Raw genomic sequence first — 12,981 nt, 5'->3', positions numbered from 1 at the left:
GTGCCAAGAGTACGAGAAGACGAAAGCCACTTGCTTGCTTTGTGCAAGCCAGGGCCTTGGCTCCTGGCTTGGTGTGCAGGGCTGCTGTCACAAAGCACTGCCAAGCCGGTGGCTTCGAAAGCAAAAGGTATTATTGCGTCCCGGTTCTGAAGGCCAAGAGTCCAAGTTCAAGGTGCTGGCAGGTCTGGTTCTTTCGGAGCTGTGAGAGAGGAACAGATCCAAGCACGTGGTGCCTTCCTGGTCACAGGGCGTGCCCCTGGCATGTGTGTGTGTGTGTGTGTATGTGTCCGTCCCCAAGATTCTCATTCTATAAGGACACTGGTCATATTGCACCAGGGCCTTCCTCTTGACCTCATTTTAAACTTGATGCCTGTAACATAGACGCTGAGGTCCTGACAGCAGGAATGCCCGCAGGTGAAGTTGCAGAGGGCAGTGGTCAGCTCCCCAGGTGTTTTTTAGGGCCCAGCCTTGCCCGAGCGCTCAGCACCGGTTTCCCTGTGAGGCTCGTGTGGATGCCGGTGATGAAGGCTTCCGTTTCTAGAGCTTCCTGATGCTGGGGCTGCATCTCTGCCTGCCTGCCCAGGTCACCTCCCGACCCTGCTCCTCCAGCGAACCCTCCACTTCTACACCACCATCCCCCAAGTCAACCCCGGCTCCGTGCTTTGCCCTCCCACCTTCTCTCGCACCCCAAGGCTCTCAGTTCCGCTTCCTGCACCCCGATCTCCACCAGCTTCCTTCCCGCAGTGACTGCAGCTGGGCTTTCCACTCTATGGCCTCTCACCTGCATTGTTGCAGCAACTGTGGGTTCTCTGTCCCCACCCCCTGCAATCCTTTTCACCACACACAGGCAGTCCCCAACATATGATGGTTCTACTTACGATCTCTCGACTTTACACTGGAAACACAAAAACTGCACGTGGGGAGTAGCAGCCATGCTTGGAATTGAATATGGATGTTTTCCCGGCCTACTGCCTTGCAGGTGCCCAGATACCACCCCCACCCCCAGCCCAGCCCCCACCCCCACGAGGAGAAGCAGCCTGTGCTGGGCGGTGGGCTGTGTTGCTAGGCCGTGGTGTGTGGCAGGTATACTCAGCACCGCTTCTACTTAGGACATTTACAGCGGGTTTATTGGGAAGCCAGGGAGCGTCTGTGTTTCCTGAATGCTGGCTTGGATCAGGTCACTCCTTCAATCAGACAGCTCCCGGGGGACTAATTCAAGACCAGCGCCCTTGGCTTCGTGTTGGAGGGGTCGCCACAATTTCACAGTTCATTGACGTCTCCTGTTACTGAGCTCAGACTGCCATAGTGAGATGTGTGGGCTGGAGGGGCTTAAAACCAGGCACGCATCTCTTGCAGTCCTGCAGGGCAGCCATCTGGGACCGGGGGCCAGCATGTCCGGCTTCTGCTGGGGCCCCTCTTCCTGCCTCACAGGTGTGCCTTCTTGCTGTGTGCTCACATGCAGAGAGAGACAGAGAGCACTCTCTCTTCCTCTTCTTCATTTTCCAAATGTTTATTTGCATTTTATTTGAAAGGCAGATCTTCCATCCATTGGGTCACTTCCCAAATGCCTACAACAGCTGGGGCTGGGCCAAGCCAAAGCCAGGAGCCCATAACTCCATCTGGGTCTCCCACGGTGGTGGCCGGGGCCAAGTTGAGCCATCACTGCTGCCTTCCAGGGTGTGCATGAGCAGGAGTGGGAGATCAGAAGTAAGGAAGTCAGGGAGGGGCATGGCGGGGAGGGACAGCGTTCGGATGTGGGTTTTGTGTGGGCTTTTTAAAATTAATTTATTTATTTGAAAGGCAGAATTGCAGAGAGGGAAAGGGAGAGACAGAGAGGTCTTCCACTTGCTGGTTCACTCTCCAAATGACCACAACAGCTGGAGCTGGGCCAATCCAAAGCCAGGAGCCAGGAGCTTCTTCCAGGTCTCCCAGGCAGGTGCAGGGGCCCAAGGACTTGAGCCACCTTCTACTGCTTTCCCAGCACATTTAGCAGGGAGCTGGATCAGAAGTGGAGCAGCCAGAACTCTAGCTAGTGCTCTGATAGGAAATGTGGGTGTTGAAGGTATGGTTTAACCCTCTGTACCACAACACCAGCTCCTGGCAAACCCACTGTTGGCTCCTGGGCTGTGCAGAAGCAGGCAGAGGGTCAGAGCTAGGCTGCAGGCGGCAGCTTGCAGATCCGAGTTTTAGAGAAGCTGGGAGGCGCCTTTCCCAACTGCAGACTCAGTCCCTGGAGGGCGGCAGCCTCACCGTCCACTTGGGGGCCTGCACCGCCGGACTGTTACCGACACTTTGCTCAGGCCCTCTGCAGGCCCCCTAAAGCCACGCCTTTGCAACACCCGTGAGCTTGGAGCCTCCTTGCCCTTGCAGGAGCAAGTATCCCGGGGAGCCTGGCCCGTGGGAGCCACCGAGAGCCACCTGCATCTCCTGCCGCCACCATACTCCCGTTGTCCACTGCAGACACATAGCCAGGAAAGGACCCAGAGCCACAGCCACAGCCCACCCACGCCCGGTCCCCAGCATCCTGAGTGCCACCAACCTTCACGTGGAGCGGGAGCGCGCGGGGCCCCTGACTGCTCTATGAAGCCCCCTCTCGGTCCCCTCCTGAGTCCTCTAATATGACTGCTGGCTAATTAAACCATCAAAGCCCTGAGTCCAGCAGCCCTGCCGGCGGCCTCCTAATGCCTGGTTTCAAGTGTTCAATCCGATGACGCTCGGAGTGGCCCAGCTCGCGCTTGCACAGCCAATTACTCCACTCTTAACAACCACCCCTTGCACATCTGGAGCCTCAGCAGATGGGCTTTTTATTAGGCCTCCCTCCCTCTGGCGACTGCCTGCCTGCAGGCCACACCCACACACACACCCCCACCCCGAGCCTGGCCACTCTCCGCACCCTCTGCATCTTGGGCCCAGCCTCAGTGCCCACGCCACATGTGTCACCCTCAGTCTCCAGAGCACAAAGTGGAGAGGCCAGGATGGTTCCTCAGCTGGATAAGAGAAGCCCGGTGTTGAGCGAGGGCGGCTGCGGGCCTTTCTCTCCAGCCAGGCTGGCCATTTTTCCGGGAGGATGCAGGTGGTCAGCAGCATCCAATCGTGGGGCCCCAGTGGCCTGCCCAGCACGTGACTTCCGTTCGTTAGCTGCTGGGAGAGGCAGGGCACAGCCGGAGTCCCCACAAGGTGCACAGGACATCAGGCCCTCGGGGGAACGGGGTTGCCTGCAGGCGGCGTCCCCTGGAGACTTAAGGAAAACAGTGCAGGGGTCAGAAGGGGAGGAGTGCATCCAAGTCCTCCCTGCCAGGCTGCCGGTGTTCGGTCCATCGGAGACCAGGAAGGTACAGAGCACAGGGGTCCTCGTGGCTCCCCAAGGCCTAGAGAGCTCGGCAGGTGCACTGGCTCGGGTCTCTCTGCACCTTCTGATAAAGCCACGGATGCCATGGTGACAGCCCCGCCCTCAAGACCTCAGCTAATCCTAATCACCTCCCAAAGGTGCCACCTCCAGAAGCCTTTCACTTAGGAACTTGGGAATTCTAGTTGTGTCTGCGGTAGCAGCAGCAGTCCCAGTGATACAAGAAGTTGGACCAGTGGCAGCCTAACGGTCAGGAGCAGTGGCTACCATTTAGGCAGTGAGAGACGACAGTGAGTGGCCGAGGGTGCCAGCCGGCACAGCGGGGAGTGGGATGGGTGGACGCTGGAGCTGGGAGCTTGCTAGTGCTGTGATCTTGCCTGACTCTGTGTGCCTCAATAGCCTCATCTGTGAAATGGACACAGCAAGTGTTAGTTTTCAGTCTTAGCCCTTTGGAGCTCTCTGTGACTTCTGTCCTGGACCCAGCCCGTGGAATCCTAATTCGTAGATGACCTCGGCAGCCTGAGCTGCTCCGGGCTGATGCGCTGTGGGCCCTGCCAGCCCTCTGCCTCCGTATCCTGGCCCTCATCCTCACTCCCCCTCATGGCCGCATTGGCCTCCTTGCACGACCTTGAACTCAACAACCTCTTCCTCCCCTCATGGCCTTTGCACGTGCCTGTGTCACCTCCACCTCCTCCCGATTTATATTTTTAGCACCACCTGAGCTCCCATCAATGTCGTATTTGCTTGCTTACTGTTTGTCTCCACTTATCCTCAATAATGCTGCAGGAAGCCAAGGGTGCTGGGTGCTCAGTACATACTAGTTGACTGCATGAGCACCCCACCTCAAGGTCATCACTCAGTCATCTACTCCTCACATGTCACTCAGCTGGCTTGCCTGATCTCTGCTTGGACGGCCCATCAGGGTGTGCCTGCTGCCTCCCCGGGACACTGGCTGTGTCCCTCTTGCTTGCCCAATACATAGGCACGCCTCTGCCCTGGCAGGGTGACAACGGTGCAGAGTCATCCGGAACCACGGTGATCCTAGTCCACGAGGTCTGATGCGGGTGCGCTGGCCTCCATCAGCCTGGGACATTTCCCCCAGCTCAGTTCATTGACAGAAGTGAAGGTAAACAGGTGGATTGGAGGTGTTCAAAGACAGGAGTTGGGGAGCGTTATCATAGAGACCCTGAAACCTGGGGCAGGTGTTCTGTGCCTTGAAACTTTCTCCTGCACTCCTCTCTGGTTTCCCAGTACCTTCCAGAAGTGGTAAGTTTGGACTGTAGCAGGAATCCCAGGAACCTCAGCAAACTGACCCATCCTCGGTTTCCTTAGCGCTGGGCGCTGTCATCAACCAGAGAGACTGGTGGTGTGTTTCAGTCGTGTATTCATTCAACAAACATTCGCTGAGTCTCTGCTCGATGTTGCGGACCCTGTGCTAGACCCCAGCGAGACCACCTTGGGGTTCCTGAGCTCTCTCCCCAAAAGGATCTTCCACAGTGCTTCCCCCTCCACAGGGAGAGGAAGCAGGTCCCCCAGCACCCTGCACGTGTCCACCAGAGGGGCCTGGGCTATTCTCTCACTGAGGGCAGTGGCGACTCCATGCAGGTCCGGGGGGCAGATGCACAGTCCCCTCAAGACCCTGGCTAATGCTCCACCTGCGTTCTCTCCTCCAGCCCCCTGCCTCGGGCAAGCAGTCCCCCACTAAGAATGGCAGCCCCTCCAAGTGCCCCCGCTTCCTCAAGGTCAAGAACTGGGAGACAGACGTGGTTCTCACTGATACCCTGCACCTTAAGAGCACCCTGGTGAGTACCTGTGGGGGCTGCGGGGTGCACCAGGGCCTGTCAACATCGGTGCTGTCCCCATTTGGAACCGGGTCAGCCTTGGGAGGAGGTGGGGGTGGGGAGGACCACCTGTGCCTTGGCTTGTCACAACCAGGTATCAGTACCCACTGCCCCACTAGGTGTCAGTACCCACCCCCACCAGGTATCGGTACCCACCCCCACCACCAAGTATCAGTACCCACTCCCACCAGGTATCAGTACACACTCCCACCAGGTGTCAGTACCCACCCTCCACCAGGTGTCAGTACCCCCCCCACCAGATGTCAGTACCCACCCCCAACCAGGTGTCAGGACCCACTCCCACCAGGTGTCAGTACCCACCCCCAACCAGGTGTCAGGACCCACCCCCACCAGGTGTCGGTACCCATACCCACCAGGTGTCAGTACCCCCCCACACCAGGTGTCAGTACCCACCCCCTACCAGGTGTCAGTACCCCCCCACACCAGGTGTCAGTACCCACCCCCCACCAGGTGTCAGTACCCACTCCCACCAGGTGTCAGGACCCACCCCCACCAGGTGTCAGTACCGTCTCCAGACATTGCCTAAAATCTTGGCAAGACACTCACCCTTGTTTGAGTATGCACCGGTGAGTACTCAGGTGTAAATGCTCTTGGTCCCTGTACCTCGTTCCCAAAACACCTGAGGGGCTCGGGAAGCACCCCGCGGCCTGGTTGAGCGCTGCTGGAACGTGAGCTGAGCGTCCTGGACCGCACAGCAGGCTGTGCAGCTGGCGCAGCGCGTCTGGAACCTCAGCCAGCTAACACACCGCTCTACAATTTTGTAGGCAGCAGGCGTCTTGGAGGAATGGTGTATCTGTTAGCTACGGCAGCGGAACAAACCGCCCCGAAGCTTAGTGGCGGAGAACAGCAACAGCGGCTACTAGTCAAACTCTACAGGCTGGGCTGGGCTCGGGGGTCACCCTAGGGCTTTCTCAGGCACCTGTGGTCCCTGAGTAGTCAGCCCAGGCCAGGCTGGTCTAGGATGGCCCTGGTTGAGATAACTCTTTTTTTGTTATTTATTTTAATTTTTATTTATTTATTTGAAAGGCCAAGAGAGAGAGATCTCCCACCTGCTGTTCACTCCTCCAAATGCCTGCAATGTCAGGGGCTGGGTCAGGCCAAAGCCAGCTAGGAACTCGTGCGAGGCTCCCACGTGCATAGCAGGGATTCAAGTACTTGAGTCATCACCCGCTGCCTCCCAGGGTGCCCATTAGCAAGAAGCTGGAATTGGACACAGAGCCGGGATAAGAACCCGGGCACTGTGATATAGGATATAGGCTCTTAACCCGAGCAGCATCTTAACCAGTGTGCCAAACACCCTCCCCAGGGCTTAATCACTCCACGTGGTCTCCTCTGCCGGCCAGTAGCGTGGGCTTGCTCACGTGTGGCTGCAGGGCCCTGGGGGAGTGAACAGAAGTGTGCAAGATCTCTTGAGGCCTGGCCCGGACCTGCCACATTCTTTAGGCCCCAAACCAGTCCAGATTCAAGGGGTAACAGAACGGGGCGATGGGGGGGGAGGGGGCGCACTTCTTGATGAGGAAATCAAAGTCAAGTTTCACAAGTAGTGACGACACGGGAGGGAAGACAAGAACCACGCCCGTCAGTTCCAGGTCCACAGCCCAACACGGCCAAGCAATGCAGGGCTTTGTCTTGCAGGAAACCGGATGCACCGAGCACATATGCATGGGGTCCATCATGCTCCCCTCCCAGCACACACGGAGGCCGGAAGACATCCGCACAAAAGAGCAGCTCTTCCCTCTTGCCAAAGAATTCATCGATCAGTACTACTCCTCCATTAAAAGGCAAGTAGGCGGCGCCTCTCGGGGGCCTGGGGCGAGCTCTCCGTGCTGAGAACAAAGACCCGGGCTCCAGCCTGAGCCACAGGTGCACGAGAGCCTGAGCACGCACAGAGATGGAAAACTGGCAGCCCAACAGCGCACGCTGGCTGCCAGAAGCGTTTCGGTTGAGTTTACAAAGGATGGCCTAGAATCTGGTATACTTCTAGCAAGTCCATAGGCACAGAAACTCTCGCACCTGTTCACAAAAAGGCACGCATGAGAATGTTCACAGGGACATTGTTTATGGTAGGAAAGGAAACTGGCCCAACTCCATCAACAGCAGAGTGAGTTAAAAAAAAAAAAAAACGTGGTCTGGTCCAGGCCTGGAATAGTATACAGCTGGAGGCAATGAAGGGGTTAGCATCGTGCATGTTCGTGTTCATGGGGATGACTTTGAACAAAAGAGACCAAGGACCAGTTGGGGAAGGAGAGATGGGGCACAGCACCATTTATGTAACCTTTGAAAGCGGGCTGACTAATATTGTGTGCGGTTTACACAGGTGGCCAAAGCATAAACAAATGTCTGACGACGGTAAATGCCAGTCTATGACGCAGCCACTTCTGGGGAGAGCGTGGGCTGGGCTGGGTGCATCGTCCCCCAGGAGCTGTCAAGTTATCTCTTAGGCCAGGGGGTTGGGGGTGGTCATTCCTTGTCCAAGAGGTCTTCCAAAAGTTCATAGACAAGGTGTGGGCTTCCAAATGTGGCAAAATAAACATAGCTTTGAAGTCTGTTTCCCACAAATTTTTGGAAATACCTTCATGTTACTCTCTCTCGTAAACCTGAAATCTTCCATAATCATTTACCATTCCATGATTAAATTTGCTGCCAACATTTAGAAGTTAGAAGCATTCCCATGAAAAGTCAGATCTCCAGTTGCTCTTGCGAGAGGATCTGGGAGCCTCGGGGCCCCCTTCCTATCCGGCGACATCCAATTAGCTGTGTTTCTTCTGAGCCACAGTCCCCACCCAGCCAGCGTGGTCCACCACATACTGCTAGAGGCATGGTGGACATGTGAGTCTGCAGCTTCAGCTCAAACTCTCGTGTGCAGAAACCAGCTCAGGACTCTGTGTGGCCCCTGGCCTCCCGCAGTAGCTGAGCCCGCCGCCAGCTTCTGACTCGGAAGAGAGAATGCTGGCTGCCTGTCCATGACCCTCCCCTCCTCACTCAGATTTGGCTCCAAAGCCCACATGGAGAGACTGGAGGAGGTGAATAAGGAGATCGAAAGCACCAGCACCTACCAGCTCAAGGACACGGAGCTCATCTACGGGGCCAAGCATGCCTGGCGGAACGCCTCCCGCTGCGTCGGCAGGATCCAGTGGTCCAAGCTGCAGGTAGGTGGTGAGGCCCGAAGGCCTCCAAGGGCCCTTTGGTGAGGGGTGGAGCTTTAAGAGGGTCAGCCCTTAGGGCAGGCATTTGGCCTACTGGCAAAGGCAGCTGGGAAGCCCGTGTCCCACATCAGAGCGCCTGGGTTCCCTACCCCTGGTTCCAGCTCCTGACCCCAGCTCCCTGCTGATGCAGCTCTTGCCAGGCAGTGCTGGCTCTGATCTCTGGGTTCCTGCCACTCATGTGGGAGGCCTGGACTGTGCTCCTGACTGCTGGCTTTGGCCCCAGCCTGGGGCCATTGTGAGCATCTGGGGAGTGGACCGGTAGATGGGAGCACTCTCTCTCTCTTGCTCTCTGACCCTGGAGTAAATTTTTTTAAAAGATTTATTTATTTATTTGAAAGGCAGAGTTACACAGAGAGAGGAGAGGCAGAGAGAGAATGAGAGAGAGAGAGAGAGATCTTCCATCTGATGGTTCACTCCCCAATTGGCCGCAACGGCCAGAGCTGCGCTGATCCGAAGCCAGGAGCCAGGAACTTCTTCTGGCTCTCCCACACAGGTGCAGGGGCCCAAGCACTTGGGCCATCTTCCACTGCTTTCCCAGGCCATAGCAGAGAGCTGGATGGGAAGAGGAGCAGCACCCATATGGGATGCCAGCGCTTCAGGCCAGGGCGTTAACCTGCTGCGCCACAGCGCCAGCCCCCTCAAGTAAATTTTTTTAAAAAGAGAGAGACCAACTCCTAGCAAGACTCCCTGATGCCCATCACGGCATTTGTTGGATCCCAGATTCTCAGATCAAGGCCACAATGGGTGATAGTCAGGCCTTAGTTAGCCAGCACAGTGGATTTTTTACCTTTAATGACTTGTCAGTTTCCTGGTAGGGTTTACGCTCCCCATTGTACCGTAAACCTCACCGCTCCCATTTGTGTTACACCCACTCTTGTCGCTGCTGTCTGCCTCCTCCCTGAAGGTACCCATTTCTGTGTCACCTCGTGTGACTTTATTCTAGGGAGTCACTGAGAGCTGGAAGTAGATTAGTTATCAAGATCATAGGGCGTCGGTTTGATCTCGTAAGAGGAAGAGGAACCAGCTCATTCAATCTCCCTCTGTTACTCACCATCGCTCTCCCACAGTTAGGGGTGTTTGCCTGCTCTGAGTAACCTAGGTTATTAACATAGAAAACCCAGCCTGGGACCAAGTCCTGCCATGCTCACCGCTCCCCTAGGGCAGCATCTAGGGCAGCCCCTGCCTTCCTCCTAACGAGTGAAGACCATGGGTGCCTGGAGCCTCGGGGGCGGGGCCTCAGGGGCAGCCAGATTCACTGTGGGCCTCCTGCAGGTGTTTGATGCCCGCGACTGCACCACGGCTCACGGCATGTTCAACTACATCTGCAACCACATCAAGTATGCCACCAACAAAGGGAACCTCAGGTGAGCGCCCCCTGCTGGACGCCGGGGTGGGGGTGGCCAGGAGAGCCTCAGGTCCCCGCTGCAGGGATCCTGGGCCCTGGGCTGGCTCACCGGGCAGGGCTTATGGGGAGCTGGGCCACGCTGGGAGAGCTGTCCAGTGCATTGCCTCTGGGACAAGCAGATGCTTGTACAGTTTGTAAAATGATAGCAACACACACCATGCTCGACATCACCCAGGGAAAAGGCAGGCAGGAGTGTTTCAGGTTCCCAGGAATAGGAACATCCCATTGCCAGCCACGACTTCCCCCGCCTCCTGCTCTGTGGGCAGACCCACTTCCGATTCCACCCCTCGTAAAACAGGCACCATCTCCTCCTGCTGCCTGGGCATCCTGCCTTCGTGCCCCACGGCTGCTAGCCACACCGCGGATGCCTGTTGCACCAGGACGAAAACCAAACTGCAGGAGCAGGCGGGCACCGTAGGGGTGGCGCCATCACAGCAAGCCTCAGCCAGGAGAGGCGCCGCGGGGGCCCACAGGCAGCTGGCTGCACTTGCTGATCCCACTCCATCTTGGCGGCACCTACATCTGTCCCCAGATGCTAAAGATCAGCCTGGCCCCACCCTGGAGATGCTGCCAGGCTGGCTTACCAGCCTGCGTGGCTACACGGAGCTTATCCAGAAGTGGCTTATTTGCATTAAGCACTGATGTTCTTGGATGTGTCTCTTCTTTGAAAGAGAAATCCATCGTGTCTGCCAAGGGTCTGAGCCCACTGGTAGGAAGAGAGCTTAGAATCTGAGCCTGTACCTGTGTGGCAAATTAGTGTGCAGGTCTCTCTCCCAGGCAGCCTCGCCCCTCGGAGGATATCCAAGAACCCTCCCTCTTCACATCTTGACCATTCATGGAGGAACCAGGCGTGGAGCCTCCAAGAGTTTATGAGCCAGTCTGGTGGTTTTCAAATGGTGTTGTGATGGTGGTGAGGGAGGGTCGCCCCAGACCCAGCAATGCACCTCTACTTTTTAAAATTATCTGTGGAAGCAGAGCTTGTAAAGAAAATTTGCAGCTGAATTTTTTAAGTTTAAGTCCCCTGTCTGAAAACAATGAGAGTCATCCAAGAATAGAGACCATGTATTGGGATAATTGATACGGAAGAGGGGGTGTTAGTCCATTCTGTTGTCGTTGTTACTATGATGAAATACCCGAGGCAGGCTCCTTTGTCAAGAACAGAGGTTGGTTTTGGCTTGCAGGCCTGGAGGTGAAGCTGTAGGGGCCGCATCTTGCTGGCAGAGTTGCCAGGTGACGTGGAGCACCGCACGGCAGGACACAGAGCGTGGGCCTCTGTCAGGATCTATGTGTCTGTCCTGCTTGTAAAGCCACCAGGATTTAATCATGGGAACCCTACCCTAATGCCATAATTGGGTTACGTTTCCTCCCCCTTAATGCTATTAGCATACGGCTTGGGGCACGAGCATCCCGGAGGAGTTTGGGGGGGACAAGCCGTTTTCACACCATAACGGAGAGGAAAGGGTTGAAGAAGAGGGGCAGAGGAGGAGGTAAAGGGCCGGGCATCCCACCGGCCCTGCTGTGAGATTCCACTGAGGCCCTCGCACTCACAGAGAGAAAGCACCTCCTACACCTGCTGTGTGACCTGGCCTTTCTCAGCATGCTGTAGCTATGTGTACCACACACACAATCGTGCCTTCGCTGGCGCTCCTGCAGAGACACGGCAACAGGTGGCCCACTCGTGTGTATCTCCAGGACGGCACTGAGACACCGGGGGGGCTGGGATTCATAAGAGCACATGACTCTCAACTTACCCCTAGGTGTGACCCCCCCCCCCAGACACACACACCTGCAGCTTGAAATGCTCTTGTATTCTCTTGCATAAAAACGTTCTCAGAAAGAAGGTCCAGTGACCTTGGCAAGACAGGGGGTGTTACCTGTAAGCAGGGCCTTTGACTTTGGCCTTGAAGTTGGGCTTCTGACAGCAGAGAGAGGGAGCTGGGCAGTGGGACCAGCAGGGGCCAAGTTCTAGGGGCAAGCTCTCTTGGGAGCAGATCTGGGACCAACGGTTAGCCCTGACACGTGACCCCCTGAGTTGACCCAAGAAGCAACCAGGACAGTGGAATTCAGTGCCCTGATGGGACAGGGGCGTGCAGGCAGCCAGAACTCCTGGCACGCTGTACCACGGAACCACGTGCGAGCAAAAGATTCCACTTGGGATTCTGCTGATGCCACGGAGAAAGGCTCGACTTGGTGCTCGGGTGTCGCCCGCACTGCCCTCACGATTGCTCATCTGCCTTCTAACAAAGGAGCCTTGAGCTGCACAGCTTCTACAGTTTAGCAACAGAATGCAGGCTCCACGGTCGCCTAGGTAGGCAGGTAAGGGCCGTGGCTGGTGACCCGCAGTTTTGTCCTCACTAAATAAACAGGAGTATGTGGGCAGGTTGATTTCTTCTTCATCCTGAGGCTGTATATGATTTACAAGGGTGTAGGGTGGACAGACTTGGGGAGAAGGATGATGGTGGTGGAAGAAAGGCTGGAACTAGGAATCGACCATGCATCCTAAAAGGGGCCAGGGTCCGATTGTCCCTAGAGATGAGCTGCAGCAAAAGAACTTTCTGGAAGACTGGCTCAAGTCAATGTTGTTTAAAAATCTCCAGCTGCAGAAGCACTTTTGCTTACAGCAAGCTGGCACGGGGCCTCTGCAGACAGTGGAAGAAGAAGCCACGATCCTCCCCTCCAACAGGTGTCCCAGTGGCCCAGGGGAGCCTGCACGGGAATAAGCCACCCCCAGCCTCCAGCAGGTGTCTGCCTGGGCGTCACCATGTCCAGCATGTCACAGTGTGCAGAGTCTGCCCTGATGCCAGGCGTCCTCCCCTGTCCCCCACAGGTCGGCCATCACCATATTTCCCCAGAGGACTGATGGCAAGCATGACTTCCGTGTCTGGAACTCTCAGCTCATCCGCTATGCCGGCTACAAGCAGCCCGATGGCTCCACGCTGGGGGACCCAGCCAACGTGCAGTTCACAGAGGTATGAGCGTGCGTGCCCCCACCTGGGCTCTCAGGGCCTCAAGAAGCCTTTTGGAATCTCAGTTTATTGGTTTTTATTTATTTGAAAGGCAGAGGGACAGAGACAGACAGAGACCTCTCACCTGCTGGTTGACTGCCCACATGCCCACGCTAGCTGGAGTAACGCAAGGTTGGGAACTCCTGGGTCTCCCCCA

General features: G+C 56.4%; 1 protein-coding gene across 1 annotated transcript in view; it reads left to right on the top strand.

The window, feature by feature from the left end:
• NOS1 (nitric oxide synthase 1) overlaps positions 1–12,981 on the top strand; it is an 83,691-nt gene that overhangs the window by 24,091 nt on the left and 46,619 nt on the right. The window contains exons 3-7 of the mRNA XM_062182845.1: positions 5,020–5,148; positions 6,844–6,989; positions 8,195–8,357; positions 9,687–9,778; positions 12,647–12,788. Coding sequence (XP_062038829.1) covers positions 5,020–5,148; positions 6,844–6,989; positions 8,195–8,357; positions 9,687–9,778; positions 12,647–12,788 — 672 coding nt within the window. The remainder of the gene's footprint in view (positions 1–5,019; positions 5,149–6,843; positions 6,990–8,194; positions 8,358–9,686; positions 9,779–12,646; positions 12,789–12,981) is intronic.

The sequence above is a fragment of the Lepus europaeus genome, chromosome 23, assembly GCF_033115175.1.
Source record: "Lepus europaeus isolate LE1 chromosome 23, mLepTim1.pri, whole genome shotgun sequence".
Classification (NCBI taxonomy): domain Eukaryota; kingdom Metazoa; phylum Chordata; class Mammalia; order Lagomorpha; family Leporidae; genus Lepus; species Lepus europaeus.
This window is presented reverse-complemented; position numbering and strand designations above follow the sequence as displayed.